Source organism: Adelges cooleyi, unplaced genomic scaffold (assembly GCF_023614345.1).
Source record: "Adelges cooleyi isolate 19-005CV unplaced genomic scaffold, UGA_ACOO_1.1 ACOO_flye_CR_arks_rails_tigmint_CR_PRNA_11, whole genome shotgun sequence".
Lineage (NCBI taxonomy): Eukaryota > Metazoa > Arthropoda > Insecta > Hemiptera > Adelgidae > Adelges > Adelges cooleyi.
In genome coordinates this window covers 139,160-158,444 of record NW_026095763.1, presented here as the reverse complement: position 1 = coordinate 158,444, position 19,285 = coordinate 139,160, and the positions used below count along the sequence as shown (strand labels likewise).

At 30.0% G+C, this 19,285-nt stretch overlaps 2 protein-coding genes across 3 annotated transcripts; one reads left to right on the top strand and one right to left on the bottom strand.

Annotated features, from left to right (window-relative positions):
* The first annotated feature begins 1,488 nt into the window (after window positions 1–1,488).
* On the top strand, window positions 1,489–18,498 carry LOC126847617 (H/ACA ribonucleoprotein complex non-core subunit NAF1-like). 2 transcript variants are annotated; one of them, XM_050587924.1, is made up of 4 exons: window positions 1,489–1,860; window positions 15,732–15,852; window positions 17,041–17,249; window positions 17,328–18,498. In XM_050587924.1, exons 2-4 carry the CDS (start codon window positions 15,830–15,832, stop codon window positions 18,209–18,211), a joined length of 1,116 nt encoding a protein of 371 aa, XP_050443881.1. In that variant the 5' UTR covers window positions 1,489–1,860; window positions 15,732–15,829; the 3' UTR covers window positions 18,212–18,498. The 2 variants fall into 2 exon arrangements, with proteins under 2 accessions (XP_050443881.1, XP_050443880.1); XM_050587923.1 differs by lacking the exon at window positions 1,489–1,860 and adding an exon at window positions 15,465–15,623.
* LOC126847621 (uridine diphosphate glucose pyrophosphatase NUDT14-like) lies at window positions 11,120–12,764 on the bottom strand. The gene is made up of 5 exons (XM_050587929.1): window positions 12,684–12,764; window positions 12,581–12,624; window positions 11,728–11,792; window positions 11,447–11,660; window positions 11,120–11,375 (listed from the first exon to the last, which is right to left on the bottom strand). Exons 1-5 carry the CDS (start codon window positions 12,762–12,764, stop codon window positions 11,138–11,140), a joined length of 642 nt encoding a protein of 213 aa, XP_050443886.1. The 3' UTR covers window positions 11,120–11,137.
* Window positions 18,499–19,285: the final 787 nt, after the last annotated feature.

Below are 19,285 nucleotides of genomic sequence, written 5' to 3'. Positions count from 1 at the left end.
ACCACGTTTGCTCAAATTCTATGAACCAAGTGTTTTCCTAGGTATTTGATCAAAACGAACACATTTTTCAGAAGATAACGCAAAAGTCCCGGTGAGAACTTTGAAAAAAACGAACTTTATACAAGAAATAAACAACTTTATAGTAGGTATCTTACAAACGACATTAGGTTCCAATTTTCAGTACCAAATACAACCGGTGAATGGAAACATCTTGACATCACTTTGTTATCTAATCCTTAGTGCACTGTTCAAAGAGACAAATATTACATTAGTACCATTTTTTATTAAACAAAATTGTTCTTTTATAACTGTAAAAAAATAAAGTGTATTTTTATTTTTATAATTAATTCTCTCCTATATACCAAATAATTGAGTACTTAATAGATGTACTCAATGTATTTTTCCATCAATTTTTTTTTTGTCGGTTTGTTATAAATATCAAATCAATTTTAATAATTGGTGATGGATATTTTTTTTTCTGTACTTAAATAAAAAATATAAAATATGTATATATAAAAAAAAATATGCTGTATAAAAATCATTACAAAGTAAATCCTATAATATTCATAATTTTGTAAATTCATTGTAATATTCTATCAACGGCCGGCGGAAAGATATATCGTTCAGAACTAGTGTCAGAATTCAAAGATGCGATACCACCCAAAGATTCGACCATCAACGAGTGTGAGTATTATTTTGATGGCTTAGTGCACACTTGTTATAACTTATAAATCATAAAATTGAAATTGTTCATGAGAGAGAATTAAATTTTTTACTTTTAATAAGATTTTATTACAAAGTTTTCATTGTAAATGTAAATATCACAACAAATATAAATTTGAGATTTGAATAATTTTTATAAAAAAATAAAACGCATTCAATGTTCTATCGATTGGTATCAAAAAGTGTATTTTGGAATAAAGTGGACTAAGCCGTCGATTCGAAACAGTTTACTTTTCAATACTGTTTATTTTAATCGCACCGACTATTCAAATTACTTACGGGGTTGGTACAAATATTATCGAGACTAAAGTAGGCTAGAAAAACGGTTTGTGTTGTATGAAAACCTGTATTTTCTAATCAGCTATTGTTTCAATATTAAACTATAACAAACTAATTTATTTAACACGAGTCGTAACAGTTTAAATGTGCAAAAATTTAATCTGAGATAGGTTATATTGATCAAATTTTCATAATTAACGTTTTATTTAAGTTGGGAGATGCAGTAAGCACACGCTTACTTATTATATTATTATGTATTTATGTACTTATTATATGCACGTCATTACGACATACACTTTTCAGGTTTCACATTATTTCCTTGACTAGCTGTTTGCAACCTGCGTAATTAACTACTTTGTCATATGTCGTTAATACTAGTTTCTCTTGTTTTCTAAACCTATTTTATGTTGTTTGTTACAATTTACTAATTTACATATTACTATATAAACTTATCTATTTCTCTGCACAATTGTCAGTCTTCAGCCAGTCAGTTAAAACGCAGTTTACACAGTGCTCATTAAAACAGTTTAAGTTATTTTTCAAAAAGTGTTTTTATTTATAAAAGTCTACATTTGTTTCTCATATACTTTATGTACCTATGTAAAATCCCTTTCCGGGCTTACTACATAAATATTTGGTGTCAAAAGTTCGGACTGCGATCTTCAACCTGCGTTCTTCGCAAACTGAGATGAACACCACCGTCGTTCGAAGCACTGACATCCTGACAAGTCAACACTGTCCCTAACGTTGAACGACCGACCATCGTCTAACGTTAGCACAGCACCGCCAGAAGCTTCCATTGCTCCAGCGAACCGCAAAACCCAAGTCGTTCTTGGTCAACGCAAAGCATCTTTGCAAGTAAGTCGTTGTTAAAACCCAACTCTGTTATGTCGGTGCCAAGTTCACGGACACTTGTCAGTCACCGCAAAATCCAAAAATGATTTTTCGGTCAACGCTCAGATTTTATCTGACCGCTGGGAAACCCGAGTGGGGTTTTTTTTTTTTGTTAATAAAATACACTCGGTCGACGATAAAACGTCGCAGTGTTAATTACATTCGTGTAATTAACAGTATCTCATCCGAACACGTTGTCACGGAAGCAGTCAAACAAGATCACGGAGAAATCAACGACAAATCCACTGGCAAGCAGTTGAATACGACGAGGACCTGTTGCGGTTAAATTAATTAAATTCGATTCTAAGTACACTAAAATGGCAGAAATTCTCAATTTCAATGACGCTATTAAAATGCTACCGAGTTTTTCGGGTGGTTCCGAAGGTGATCTGGCCTGTTTCGAATCAAAATGTAAATTTGTTATGGCCGACATAGATAATCAATAATACGGTGATAAATTAACAAATAACCACTGGTTTTTAGTATGTGATTTGTGAAAAATAGAATAAGATAAATTTAAGCGTTGGAGGATATGACAATTAGAAGGAAAATATCGTGGACTTTGGAATAATGTGATCTCACAAGTAGGTTTTAAATTTGTAGGATGTAGTATTTGGATTTCTGGACATAGCAAAAAAGAAGTGGATGTCTTACATCTTAACAGGTCCAATGCGGGGTAACTAGTATAATACCTATTCATGCGATCTGCTTATAGCTAAATAGTGGGAAGAAGGTTTAACATAAACATATATTTTATTACTGAATACAATGTTAAATGAGTTTGATAAACTAACGGTAGTTTAATTAAAAGTACAATACTGTTATTAGTAGCAAATATACTCAAGTCTGATAATTGTATCAGTTCGGCCAAATTTTGATCACTAACACTGACAGGTAAATCTGTCCCTGATGGAACAGAAACCTTGATATCTCTTAGATTGTTAATAAATTCTTGTCTATTTAATAAATAAGGATGAATATGTCCTGTCGAAGCTTAATTTAATACGTCTGCTGAGATAGTTGTGTTGTGCATGTATGCACCAAGAATTAATTTAACGTGAGTATTATGGTCTCCCATAATGTTAGCAAAAGAATATTCTGACATTTCCTTACTCATATTAGACATTGAAGTTGACAAAAAAGAAATAGAAAAATTAAGAAATGTATGTTCTTTTTGTAATAATTTAATAATTTTAGTTTGTTTTCTTAACAAGCTTTAAGGTATTTATATTTTGGTTTTCTAGTGTAGATATATATTTTCGTCACAAACCCCAAATAAATTATTATGATATATTATTATAATTTATTAAATGCCATGCGCTTCGACAAGGTTAATTTGTCTCCCCTGCTTTGGGAAAGGCCCAATGCAGAAGCTACAAATATCCTGTTTTGACCGAAGCTCAGAAATTATAACGTAAAAAATGCCATTGTGATGCACATCATATAACCCTTGATTGATATAATTTTATTGTTTACTCCCAACAGGTCCAATAACAACCGGTCGAACTCACCACACCATGTGACTATAATATTTTGTCCTATGTTATAACTGATATAAGATATAATAAAGCTACTATTTAAGTTTGCCTTTCCTTCAAAAAGGCTGTCGTAAAGTTCATTAAGCGCTGCTGCTAATTATTTATCCGGTTTATTTTTAAAAATTCTTTCTAATATGATTACGGTTGGTTTTAAATGTTTTTGTATGGAAAATAGTTCTTGCGACATATCTAAATGGAAAATAATGGGTGTACCAGACAATTTTTGTACTGAATACCGCTGTAAAGAGTTGCTGATAGCTCCTGATATTAAAACAAGATTATTTTTGTTAAGATTAGTAAACTCGAAGTCCACGACTAAGAAGTTGACTTGTGGTCTAAAAAAAAAAAATAAAAGTAAAAAAATATTATATAATTGTGAATAATGTTATTGTCGACAAGAATCTTTTGCTAATGAAAGATAATATAGAAACAAAAATGCTTAATAACTTATAATGGAAGAAAAAAAAAACAAAATTTAATGAATTCGTTCATTAATCTTTATTGTTTAAGATATTATACAATTCTTCAGTTTTTAGCTTTTCAAAACATACTAGTTTTTTTAGTTTATCGGTTTTATTTCCGAAGATGTGGAGTAGTTGTTTTTCGGGTATAAAGGAATTTTACTGTATATAAAAAAAAATTTTGAATTTTAGATTTGAGCAAGAAAATACGACAAGAACTAGTAATGCGGGATAGAGAGAAGAAGAAAGAAAAATAATAATTGTTTTAATCGTAAAATCTTTTTATGTTATTGACGTGAACCCGTTTTTCACGTATTCCTTGTAATATAGTAACGTTTCCGTTATGTATGTATTTGTGTAGCGATAAATGGACCCAGCCAAAGGTCCTCTAATGAATGCTTTTTGTTTTGGTTTTTTATTAGAATCTTATCTCTCACCTGAAAAACCGGTTCGCGTGCGGATTTGTCATAATAATCTTCGTTTTTATTTTTTTATTTAAGAAGATTATCAAAATGATATCCTCCTTCCTACTCCTGTCTCTCGTGAATATTATATTGATGTAATTCCCCTTACAAATATTGTACCTCTTACCGACAATTCATTAATTAATTTAACCTATTACAGTACTTTCTGATTATATATCTATTCATAATCTTAACGATTTATTAAAACTAAAATCAAATTATATACAGCCAGAGCACGTTCGATCGTACTCTCTTTTTATTGCAGTTCTTATTATATTATTAATTGGTAACCTAATTTTCTTTCTTATTTTTATTACTGTCAAATTACTCACTAATAAAACACCCACAATCGAAGGAACAGCAGAAGAATTAACTGAACTTCATAATAATACAGATGATTGTAATAATACAGCTAACCATTACATTTCACCAATTGTTTTAAATCCCAACTCTTCTGCAACAAATGTAGTTAATACAAGTCACTATGACATACCTCATTCTAGTACTATGTACTCGGTCTATCCGAGACTTTAATTTTTTATGTATTTGTTTTGTTTAATTGGTATTAACTATTGTTTGTATATATATACTTATGTATAGGTGATGGATGTTATTTTAGATTAGTATTGTTTACTATTATCTATCATTGCATTATTGTATTATTATTATTGTCTATTATTGTTCTTCTCTGTTTATTTTTTTTTTTGGGGGGAAAACCCATTGTTTTCAATGTATTTTCCATTTTGTGGTGAGGGTGTAGTAAGCACACGCTTACTTATTATATTATTATGTATTTATGTACTTATTGTGTACTTACGTCATTACGACATACACTTTTCAGGTTTCATATTATTTCCTTGACTAGCTATTTGCAACCTGCGTAATTAACTACTTTGTTATATGTTGTTAATACTAGTTTCTCTTGTTCTAAACCTATTTTATGTTGTTTGTTACAATTAACTAATTTACACATTACTATATAAACTTATCTATTTCTCTGTACAATTGTCAGTCTTCAGCCAGTCAGTTAAAACGTATGTTACACAGTGCTCATTAAAACAGTTAAAGTTATTTTTCAAAAAGTGTTTTTATTTATCAAAGTCTACATTTGTTTCTCAAATACTTTATGTACCTATTAGGGTGGTTCTTATTTATGAACTTTTAAAACTTTAATGGGCTACTCCGCCATTTTGTTCATTACTATGAAAAAAAAATTTGGGTAGAATTTGGTTTTGATAACTCACCCCCTTCACGTGCCGCAAGGGGGTTGAAAAATGACCAAATGGGGTAGTTTTATAGTTTTTTTGAGTTTAAGTAGAAAGCTATTGCATTTAGCATAAAACTATGTAGTTTTATGCATAAAGTTAATATGTATTAACTTTATGATAGATCATTAAATTCTCTATAAAAAAGGTTCTTATACATTTTTCAAAAAATGCATTATTGTCCAAGAAAAAAAATAAAACATACCTTTTTTTTATTTATTTGGTAAAACTGGTTTTCTACGGTTATTTAAATATGTTTGATGAACGATTGGAAATAGAGTAAAACGCTTTTAATGCATTTTATACAAAATTAAATTTCCTACAAAATAGATTATTAGGAAAAATTTCATACGATCAACCATTTTTTATTTACAGATCGTTTAAACAAATATATTGTGAAAAACGAAAATTATCGTTAGAAAAAAATATATAGAAATCGACCCGGGAACAAAATAAAATAATCATATATTTTCCTATAAAAAAATGTTTGTCTCTTCAAATACCTACTGGCCGGTGGCTAGGTGCTATTTATAATATAACTTATTTAGTACATATATTTTATATAAATAAGTTTTGGAATACATATAGCCTGACAATGTCGGTATTGTATTATGGTGACGATACTTGTCGATCTAATCGATATTAGACAAGGTAGCATTTAGTGTAATACTAATGATTGCTACAACTTGTTTATAATCTTCGTAAAGGTTCCATCGATAAGACATTATTTTACGTGCAACGACATTATTTACTGAATTTGAACCAGACGGGTTTCGTCGTTGATGCCGTAAAGTAATTCTTATTTAATAATTGTAATTACCTTTGTGAACTTCGGAAGAAATTAATAAGTGACTACAACAAAGTGTTAACAAAAGACGAGGATCAGAAACAATTTTTAATGCAAACCATATATGATTATCGTCGACGGTTTCCTGATGCTAAACGAAAAACATTAGAAAATGAATATTAACTTGGATAATGCTTTAATTTATTTATTCAAATAAAATATTGAAATTATATAGATATATTAAATTTAATTTTAACAAAATAACTTTTTATGTGATGTGTACAATAAAATAAATATTAGCTAAAATGTATTTGTTTTTTTTTAAATAATAGGAAAAATATGATTATTTTATTTTGCTCCCGGGTCGATTTCTATATTTTTTTTCTAACGATAATTTTCGTTTTTCACAATATATTTGTTTAAGCGATCTTTAAATAAAAAATGGTTGATCGTATGAAATTTTTCCTAATAATCTATTTTGTAGGAAATTTAATTTTGTATAAAATGCATTAAAAGCGTTTTACTCTATTTCCAATCGTTCATCAAACATATTTAAATAACCGTAGAAAACCAGTTTCACCAAATAAATGAAAAAAGGTATGTTTTATTTTTTTTCTTGGACAATAATGCATTTTTTGAAAAATGTATAAGAACCTTTTTTATGGAGAATTTAATGATCTATCATAAAGTTAATATGTAGTTTTATGCTAAATGCAATAGCTTTCTACTTAAACTCGAAGAACTATAAAACTACCCTATTTGGTCATTTTTCAACCCCCTTGCGGCACGTGAAGGGGGTGAGTTATCAAAACCAAATTCTACCCAGAGTTTTTTTTCATAGTAATGAACAAAATGGCGGGGTAGCCTGATGAAAAACTTTAAAAAAAAATTCTTCATCTATAACTAAGGACCACCCTAGTACCTATGTAAAATCCCTTTCCGGGCTTACTACAGAGAGGAAAATTGATTGTTTTCATTCAAAGTTTTTGATTTTATCACCAAATATGACAAAATGTAAACAGTTAATCTACAACTGCTAGGATATTTTTCAATTCTCAAATTATGATAAATAGAATCTTTTGTGCAACTTTATTGGCTTTAGCAAAAAACGTATGGTCTAATATTATATAGTTAGTTGTTAAAACCGCTATACGAAAAAGTTCTAGACATTTTTCAACAGTTCACCATTTAACATATGACAATTCTTAGAAACAAAAGTTCTTTAAAAACAGTTTTACGGGAATATGTATTTTTTAATCATAAAAGTAAAAATTCTACTTCAATTTTTCTGAAATAAAATTTACATATTATTATCAGTATCGACGCTATTTAGGTACACAGGTGTTATATGCATAACCTTCTACACCCTTCGCACAAACGCACAACTACACATAAGCACATTTATTACTCATATTATAATGATGTCACTCTGATAAATATAAAATAACCGCACATCTATTATAATTGTGAAACGTGACTCATGGTCAGTAATTAAAACACACCAGTATAATTGTCAAGCACAATGATTGGATGGAATTGTAAATGTATGTTTCATATACAGAAGCTTTTCGGTTTCCGTTCCGCTTAATTAAACTATATGGGAAAAATATGTTATTACCATTTTATCGCAAATTAACACTAATTAAAATAATCATCCGATGTGCGTCCGCCCATCAATAAGCTAAAGCCTACATAAATTCCCACAATAATACATTACACAAATTATCATGTCCATATAAATAGGAGTGGGATCCATTGCTAAACCAGACGAATTACCAGACTCAACTAGTATACTACTCTGTGACAGATTGTCCATTTTTATGTTTTACAAGTGTTAATAAAAAATCAAACTTATATTTTAAAAGTCTTCAATTATTTAAAATACATCTTCCTGAATTGGTTTCGACTTTGAACAACAAATACATTTCTTAATAGTTCTGGTACCAGTAATCAGAACTATTACACAGGGCTGTAACTAATCATTATTCTTGCTACAATGATAATTACCTACCTATATCGATAGCCACAAATTATTTGCCAATAGAATAACATTAGTAATCGTTTAAAGGACTGCAACTCTGTACATCCGTTTTAAAATGTTACTTTTAATCACCATTTTGGTATCATAGAATGACCATTATCCTTACTTTTTGTATTTTAACTTCGACGTGGACCTTAATCAGGTCCACATCGCTATTGGTCTATTGGTTTTGCAACGATGTGCACTTATTTTTTTGTGTCTGTACCCACTGTTTTTTTTTGTTGGGTAAAAATATAAATTGGTAACAAAATTTCGAAATCAGCGTCTCGAAAAACATAGTTTGACCGCCTTTGTAGTCTTTTTACACTAGAATTCAGAAAAATGTGACCTAATAATGTGAATAAAAGCACAGAAAAATAGTATTTTTAATTTTCGATGCAAAACATGTTTTGTGTTGAGTTGTTATTTGTCAAATAAAGTTGAAAATATCTTAGTCGATAACACGTTTTATAATGTTTTTTTAAATTTTAATTGCCACTTTAAAGTATTCAAATAAAAAAACACTGATCCTATCAGAATATTCATATTTTACAAATTAAAATAATATCCCTTAATAATAATTATTATTTCATTCGTTGCAATCATCTTTTTTTTTTACCATTCTTCTTGACAACATTATTGTTTTTACAATCAACCTTTACTTTGGTGCTCTTTCTGCAAATGCACTGAAGTAGACAACGAGATTTTGACAATCAATTGTTACCTTTTCACGGCCGCCGAACTTAAGAACTCTGTCATTTATATTTACAGACATGTTACTATCGCAGTTTTTTATTCCATCTTCAACGACTTCAGCAACATTGGCAGAGGCGTCCTCAACGGTCATCAAAAATGTATTTTCCATTCTTAATATTATATTTCCTGGAAGTTCATTCTCAACTGCTTTACTTACGGATGTTCAACTGCAAATGCAATATTTCTTACAGAATGTTATGTACCAATGATTAAACATAGAGATGTGTATTATACATAGATACTCCAAGTTAATAGAAAGGATTTATGAATAATTGTAATGGCAGCCAAAAATCTAGTGGTGTAGGAGCCGTGCCAATAGAGTTGTAATTTGTTCTTCCGTGAAAGTGTAATATTTTACAAGGATAGTTGATTTAACAATATGTTTATTATTATCGACGCAACATTAAAACATTGCAACAATGTTAGAGTGATTTCAATTTTTATTTATTTCAAGAGTTTTAACTTGAACATTTTCCCAAAGATCTAATAACATCAACACTAAGGGTTTTAACTGTCTTAACTTATATTTGTTTCATTTTCATTAAATAAAATGCTTAAGTCTTGTATTAAGTTTTTACATGTCGGCCTTTTGTTCAAATGGAAAAAGTTCCTTCCTGCTTCTTAGTTCTTACTAAAAAAAGTTAAACCTAATCAAATGATCCTTCACTATTAGATGGAATTGCATTTATTCTACTTAAAATTGAACAGAGCAAAAGAAAGTGATGTCGCTCCCTTTCTCTATTAAATATTTACCCACAATATCCAAATAACATTGTAAAGACACACTTTCTCGATACCGACCCGTATTAAATATGATTACCCCCTTGTGGTCAAACCAATAGAATAGAAGATTCTAATTAATGAAATACTTATAAGTACTTTATTAAACTAATTATAAGTAAAATGCTAGTCATGCTTAATAATCAAATTCTTTCTACAGCCATTGCAGTTAAGTACATCAACACCGCAGTTTTAAAAAACCATAACTATAAATAAATCATGGATCGAGTAAAATGCACTCTACGTACTACAACTGAAATTGTTTATAGTATTTCTTTTTGTTTATTTGGACTCTTAAAATATTTTCTAACCAGTTACACAGGCAACTTATACTTTGGTCTCCGCGTAACCTTGATTTATTTGTTTATGATTTGCAGTCATAAATAATTGTTCTTAGGTCGGGTTGTGTTCCATATAATTTAATTTGATATATATTAAATTTGATTTGGTTCTTTCAATTTTTTCAGCTCAAATAGATGTCTATGTCTTGGACAAAGTTAAACTCAATTCTTTTAATATTAAAGGTAGAAGATGAATACGAGATAGGTAACAGAGGTGTAATTTTTTTCTATATTTTTATTACATTTTCCTAATTATCTAGTTAACTACTTTCGGCGTTCGTCAATTAAAGACTCCTAGTGGGAAAACGCAAAAAAATGTTTTTAAATTTTAAGTTATATGACTGTACAACATGAGTACATTTCAATCATAAGATGTTTAATTTTAAATCATTGAACAACAACATAAGTTCTTAAATAGCGTAATATGTAGAAAAAAAATAAATGCCTTTTATAGTATCTATTATATATTAGGTATTAACCACCTCTCAGCTTCCTACCTAAAACACTTTTATGTAAGGACGTTCGAAGAGTGGAAAATTATTATCCAAATTATTGTAAGTTCTTTTTTGGCTTCCGTTGATCGAGTACTGCAAATTAGAAAACATTAATATTAAGAAATGACAAAATTAAAAATATATAACAAGTAGTTCATTTGAATTAAAATACATGATTTAAACTTTAAAACATTGAACAACGTTTAGTTATTAGATTACAAAAATAAACAACAAAATGTAGAATATAAGATGTGTTGTGAAAAAAAAAAAACTAAAGAATTATGCATATTAATATTATATATAAATATATTATTTTTAATATAAATAATATTTTATCACATGTTAAGGACTATTTTATTTGTTAAAAACCACATTAGGCCAAAAAGAAGACTAGTTGATCCGTTTAATACATCGGATTGTGTAACAATATCTCTTATTTGCGGAATAGTGTATTCCACGACGTCAATGTCTTCTCCTTCATTTTCAACGCCACCTCCATCAGAAACTTTCATATGATCAGTCACTTCTGTGTAAAAATATGTTTGAGTTGTTCCAGTGATGCTTAAGCCGGATCTAGTGAAAAAACGTGAAAAAATTGAATTAAATAATTTAAAGCAATTATTTATTTCAAGTTGGGGACTTGCCTGCAACTAATGATTTTTTGTAAATCTGAAACTTTGATTTCGTAGCCACATTCTTCTCGTACTTCATCAACAGCTATTTCTTCTAAGGATTTGTTTTTGTCTACAATACCAGCACAAAATTCTACTGTTAACCCATTTGTAGGTGGATACTTCTCAGTATCAATTGGTCCTTCTGCAGGTCTATCAAAAGCCGGGATACATTTATAGTACACAGCTAAAACGTAAACATAATGGTCTTTTTATAATATTAGTAGCAATATAAAAAGCAATTGTTGTATTACCCGGTCGAAATTGTTTCACACATACTAAAGTATTTCTGTTTCTGTTGTAAATTATAATAAAAACACTGCAAAGAAAAAACAATAATAATTACACATTTTATTACTGTCCTTGTTTTATTTTATTTAGTAAACTTTGATAATGAATCTAAAAATAAAAGGAAATATATTTTTCTGTTTGAGTTGTAATTACAAACATATGATCTTTAAAATTAGTACATTACAGTAGATTTTTATTTTCCAGTAAGAGGAGGGGTTAGATTGGTATAGACAAATTTGAAAAATTAGATGGCCTGAATGTAAAATAAAATATGAAAATTCTGGTTTAAATCAATATGGTATGATTATACAATCCTTATGTACATATATAATAATTCAACATTAAAATACTTTTACATTCATATAACTATTTAATTATAAGAACAGTTTCTTTAATTTTTAAATTATAATATAGTGTATACCATACTGTGTTCTAAATATATTTATGATCAGAAGTGTTATAATTTCATTTGAGTTTTAAGGGGATTGGAGGCAGTCAATGTTTTGGATATATTAGACCTAAAATTTTGAATTTTTCAAATTTCTTAAATTTTTAGTAATCACTTCATTGACTTTTTTAAGTAATAGACAGTTATTAAAAAATCGACTTCTACGATTACCTGGAAAAAAGGTCGATCAGCTCAATTATTTTTATAGAATTAAATGTGAAATCATTAATGAACTCTGAGCTTAACCCAAATTTACCCGACAAATTTGGTTTAAAATACAGATAATAAACATTTTATGAAAATTATCAGCTAACTGAGACTTGTTTAAGGATCAAACGACTAAGAGACAACCATAATATTATTCTTACCCATCGTGGCAATCCATCAAGTCCCATTTAATGTCTTTTTCTCCCTAGACATACGCATACATCAGGGTTGAAAAAAACAATGCTGCTAGGTATTTTTTTTTACTTGCTTAAACATCAAAGAAAATGGCTTGATGTAATTCGACTCGGTGAATTTCACAGCCCTCATTTCACTAATTGGCTTCATATTTTGCTCAGTTACAATACTTATTTATCAATTAAACTTCGCTTAAAATTATAAATGTGATCAGCTGTCACTGTAGGAGAAATAAGCAGCTAATGAATTACTAGCAACTTTTTGGTATATATCTTAACCTTTGTTCGACTAAGTGATATGATGTATGTGCAACGTTCAAATTAGAACTAAATGATAAATTCAAAATAGTTTAAGGGCCTAAATTCTCTATGAATTGTTTGAAGCCAGTTATTAAAAACTACAATATTAGCCAGAAACTTGATGTTTTAATGTACTTTTTTATTTTTAATATACTAGCCACTTTAGATACTAGCTTGTTCCTGATTGTTAATACACTATATCATTATATTATATAATTCCACCACTACTCTAAATTTATATGGTACTCCAACGAGACATGAAAATGTTCTTTCGTGGTTGCAGACTCGGCTGAAAAACTTTTTTTCGGTTACGTGCCAAAGCTAAGACATAAAAATGTCAAAAAAATTATTATAAACTATTCCAAATTACAATCACAGACTCCGATTGTCTTGTATTTTCATATTTAATCGAGGATGACTTCATAGTAACATGTTTTTGGATGTTCGACCTAATTTTATTGAATACAGGGTACTTTGGACTAAACTAAAATGTGACTTTTTGTAGAAATAAATGTTTCCTTTTACACAATAAAAATCCACGTACTGAGCTAGGTCTTAAACTTAATAAACATTTTCCTAAAGACATAAGTACATCAACAGTGTGGTTTTAAAAACCATAACTATAAATAAATCATGGATCGAGTAAAGTGCATTCTACGTACAACTGAAATTGTTTATAGTATTTCTTTTTATGTATTATGACTCTTAATATACTTTCTAAGCATTTACAATTTGTTCACAATGTGCAGGTGTAAATAATTGTTCCTAGGTCTGGTTGTGTTTTATGTAATTGAATTTGATATATATAATATATTTTATTTGGTTCTTTCAATTTTTTCAGGCATAATAGTATTTATCACTCACCAAATAACGCCATTAGATTTTGTCGATTCCTGGCTAAGTAGATGCCTATGTCTTGCACAAAGTTAAACTCAATCCTTTAAATAGTTAAGATAGAAAATGAATATGAGATAACAAAGGAGTAAGTTTTTCTATATTTTTATTATTTTCCTAATTATCTAGTTAATTACTTTCGGCTTTCGTCAATTAAAGCCTCCTAGTGGGAAAACGCAAAAAAAATATATCAAATTTTAAGTTATATGACTGTACAACATGAATACATTTCAATCATAAGACGTTTAATTTTAAAACATTGAACAACAACATAAGTTTTTAAATAGCATAATTTGTATCGTGACTGAGAAAAAGTATAAATGGCTTTTATAGTCTCTATTATATATTATTAAATTTAACCACTTCTCAGCTTCTAACATAAAACACTTTTTTAGTCCAAACCTGCACAGTCTAAACCAATCACAGTCCAAACTAGGACAGTAAGAAATTATCAAAGTTGGGTCCAGTATCCATAGATTTCTAATGCGAATCAGCTTAAAGTTTGTAGTAAAAGTTCCAACCGCATATGATTTTGGATCTACGGTGTTCTTTTCGAGTAAATTGATCCATAGAAAAAAGTTATCGTGACTTCAGATAAAAAATAAAAAAAAAAAAACATCTCGACAAAACCAATATCTTCCAGCTATCGCATCGAAGCTACGAAACTTGTAATAATTTATATTCCACTTAATATTTTAAATAAATGTATTTTGATTTTACTTATGAGAAGGTGTCGCACCACTTTTTTCGGCATGATAAATGTATCTCGGTCAAGACACTTTACTGAGGAACTGAGCGGGATTAGTGTAAAAGTACATCTGTATAACATTAAAAATTGAGACTTTATACAATTATTGACATGGTTGATTTTTGATTAAAAAAATGTTACCATAGATAGCTTTTGAAAAACTGTTAGTTCAACATACCTAACATGATAACTCAGTTTCGAAAATAGTCCAAGTCAAAACTTAGATAAAGTCAGTAACACAAATTAACTAAGTAATAGCTTGAGATCAATTAGGTCACGGGCTGAAGAGGGCAGTATGACCACTGTCTCGGTATCGATGCTCCCAGCTCATTGTCCTGTGTGTCTGTTGTCTACCTTACCTATAATGGCTGGATATTAGCTGCCCCCTACTTCATATAATCACTGATTATATGGAGGAGACATTGTAAATTAAATTATTATTATGAATTGTTTATGAATTGAAGTAAACAAGAGTTATTTTATTTATCAAGACAATTACAATAATAGTATGTTCCCATTTTCTGACATTATGGTAAACATTAAGGACGGAGAAATCGCGTAGACGAGAACTGGAACTGGAAATTTTATAAACATGATCTTTAAAAACAATATTAACTTCTTAGTTCTTAAACCAATGTCCCAAGCAACATACTGGCAACAGGCAACTTGCCAATGACAAGGGCTAAAATTATTGTCAACACAGTTTCAAGTTTACCAAAAGCAAACGGCGGATAGCAAACGCCGAAATGTGTTATCTTTTTTATCATATTGTTATTGACAAGTCTTATCTTGGTCATGATAATTTTACAGTGGGTACCACGGTATACCTTAATATACGGCACAATACCACAGATTATCTAATCTGTGATAATACTGTTATCAAATTTGTTATCTAGACTAGTCGAATGACCATGTGCGCGACATGTTGTCATACAATTAAAATTTAAATATTTTTTTTATAATAAGTATTAAATGTTTTAATATTAGATTAGTAATAACTACCTTTTTAAAGGCCAATTAGTTATAGCTACCTTTTCAACAAAATGGATCAACCAGAGCCAATAATCGGTAACATTTTTTTTCCTAATACCTATGTATTTTGTCTTGACAATTTAAATTGGAACAACCTGTATACTTTTTTATGTTGTTTATTAATTTGTACTGATTCGTTTTCAGCAATTAAAAACACCGACCAAAGTCCTCCAGTGGACGACCGCGATGGTGGTGATGTTGGCGAACCGGATCCGCTTGACATAATATTGACTGAAGTTCGAATGAAACCACGGGAAACTATCATGTAAGTTTTTACACATGCTTGTACACTGTTGGTCATTTAAATAAAAAAGCATCAGGATGGTTATAAGGTGTTGCAACTTTTATGAATGTTGAATAGCACAGCTACTTAAATGTCAATAAAAATGTAGCCATTCTTTTTGTAAAATTAAAATGACAAGTCACTTGTGGAAATATGTTTCTTATTATTTCAAGTCCTATCTACAATAATATTACACGAGCATGTATTTTTTTATGTTTCTACAGTATTATTATTTTGTTGTATCCAATAGTTCTTGTAAATATATTTTTCTCGAATAAACTAATAATCGTATTACGATACTTTTTCGAAAATGTTTGTCAATTTTCTTTTTAAAATTTACATTTAATAATATAGTATATTGCGATTACTAATATTAAATTTTTGTTATTATATATAGGTATATCATAGTATGATAACTATAAAATATAAATACAAACAAAATGTTTTCATGTAGGGTTTTTGTCTGTGGTAAATAGTGTTACGGACATCGTACTACATAAATGTGCAATAGTGCTCTAAAATTTGAATCAAAACTATTTATACTTCATTCATCCTTAAAATCAATATTTACAACCTTTTTCGAATATAATTAATATATTAATAATTATATTATTTAATCATAATATTATGGTAATGTGCTATGTAATGGTATGTTTGGTTGGAATCTCGGTCGCCGGATGTTTCTCTCGCTAGGTGGGTAATTGTCTCCAGAATACAACTCTTGTTAAGTGAAAAATTGTTAAACCGGCCTAAGGGTCTTAAAAAATAAAAAATATACTAGTATTTTTAAATTTTACGTAGATTAAAAATGATTATACCGTAATAAACTATAATATAACTATGTAAAAATGTATATTTTACTTAACATTTAAAAAAAAAAGTGTTTTGTTTTTACTGTTAAGGTAAACAAATTATACTTATAAAAACGTTATTATTTTAAATATTATTGTTTTTGCGTTTGTAAAAGTAAACAACGAATTAGTAAAAATTCCAAACACGTTTTTTTTTATTAACCAAGTACCATAATATTAGTTTGATTGTCAATTGAAATAATGGTTTGATGAAATACTAATTTAATTTTTCAAAAAAGCTGTTGTTTGCTGTACATAAATGAGCAAACATTGTTTAATACTTTTTATGTTAAAAAAAAACATATTTTAATATTTATAGCTCAGATAGCAGCAGTAGTGAAGAAACTTCAGACAACGAAGGCAGTGTAATTTCAATAGCGTCGTCTAAAGACACGTATAGCGGTATACCAAAAACTAAAGGAGAGCTTTCTTTAACGGATCTGCCCCCCATTGAGGATTTATGTATTTCTGTCGAAGAAGAACAGTGCAAACCTATTGGGAGCATTAAAAGTATCGTCGATTCTTTAGGTGATTTTTTAAAAATATTTTCCTTGCTGTTAAAAGAAAAAAAAATTATAGCTATAATATAATATGTGTGTGTTTCAGTTGTTGTGGAAGCGTTCATTAATGTTCCGCCACTCGACATTGACTCCGTTTTGTTTGTCGACCGTGGGAAGCGCGCCTTAGGAAAAATATTTGAAGTGGTCGGGCCAGTCAACAAGCCATACTACACTGTACGTTTCAATGGTTCCGACCATGTACAAAAATTCAACGTCAACGTCAAGGAAACGGTTTATTGTGCACCTCAAACCGATTATACATCTTACGTATTCATTTCGAAAGTGATGCAACATAAAGGTAGCGATGCCTCCTGGAAGGATAACAATGAACCGCCGCCAGAGTACGTTGAGTATTCCGATGACGAACAAGAGAAGTTAGCGAAAAAAAATAGAAAAAGAAATAAAAAAACTGTACCGGAACGCCATGTACAGCAGCAGCAGCAGCCGCCACAGCCACAGCAACAACAAGAAATTCCTCAGACTCTGGTACGACAACAACAACCACAAAGCCCACAAGTTTATCGGCCACAGGGGAACGCTCAGTACCAACAACCAGTGCCGCCAGTATATCATCATCAACAACAACAACAACAGCCGTATCCGCAATTTCAACAGCAACAAAAATATCCTGCGTGTCAACCTCCGCAACAGTACGCTCAATCTTACCAACAGCCACAGCAATACCCTCCGTACCTTCAACCGCAACAAATATATCCTACGTATCAACAGCCGCCGCAACAATATCCCCTACAACAACATTGTCCTCCTCCTTTTCCTCCGCCGCAAATACAGCCGCCCCAACAATATCCACAGCCACAAGTACAGCCGCCCCAACAATTTCCAACATACCAACAGCCGCCCCAACAATATCCTCTGTACCAACAACCGCCGCAACAATATCCTCCATATCAACAACCTAAGGGGCCTTAGCTCCTTCCGGATTTAAATTTGTTGTTAACTTTTCACCGATACTATGATATAGTATTATGTATTACGTAATGAAATTATTTTATTTGTATAATGTTATCGTAAATAAGTAAGGAATTACAGCTCTGTCCCTCAATTTTTATTAATTGTACTTTGCTGTAGGGTATACAAATATGACTTTTGTAAATTAATTTATACTCGACTATTTTTATAGCTTTCCATCTTTATGTTAGTTAGGTCTACGACGCCCTGCCTTCCTGCTTTTTATAATAAACAATTTGTTTAAACAATTTTTTGTTAAAAAAATATGACTGTTAATATTATGCTGTAGTCGGCTGTTGATGAATTTCCACTTTACACTAAGTGTCCTTTTATCGTTTAAGCTACTTGAAATAATACCCGACTAATAATGATCACTGTTTGACCACACAGTTACGGCATAGTTCCAAACCGAACTTGGTCGAATAAAACGAATAAGATAAAAAAATTAACGTACATAGTTTTAATAACAAGCATGAAAATAAATTTGAATTCATCGTACGTACAACTATTATATTTCAGGTTCTCGTTAACTGTTAACTATGTATAACGTTTAAGAAATTGTTCTCAAACATTATCGATGGTATAAGTAAAAGTTAATTAAGCTAAAATTTGTAAACATATACCTATCATAATACCAATCTATTTTGATTCACTGACACATAGCAACCTGGAAATTGACGACGGTCAAAGTGTAATTCCCCCCCCCCCCCCTTTTTTTTTTGGAGGACTCCCTAATAAGAAAAAAACAGTTTGACTACGGATTTTCGAGAAAATTGTATATGTTGTAGTTCCATAATAGATCTACATTCGGTAAAATGTTCAGACCTCAATCCTAAACACTTTGCTCGAAAAAGTGATACGAAGAAAAAATGTCTACGCCTTCTGGGGGAAAGAGTTTATGTTATTTTGTTGGTTTGTCAGTATTTATCGGTAGTACAAGTACTATGTTCAAAAAATATTCCATACAAATTAGGGTTGGTCCAATTGAGTACCTTGCGGGTACGATTTTTGATTTATGGAGATGCTACAAGAAGA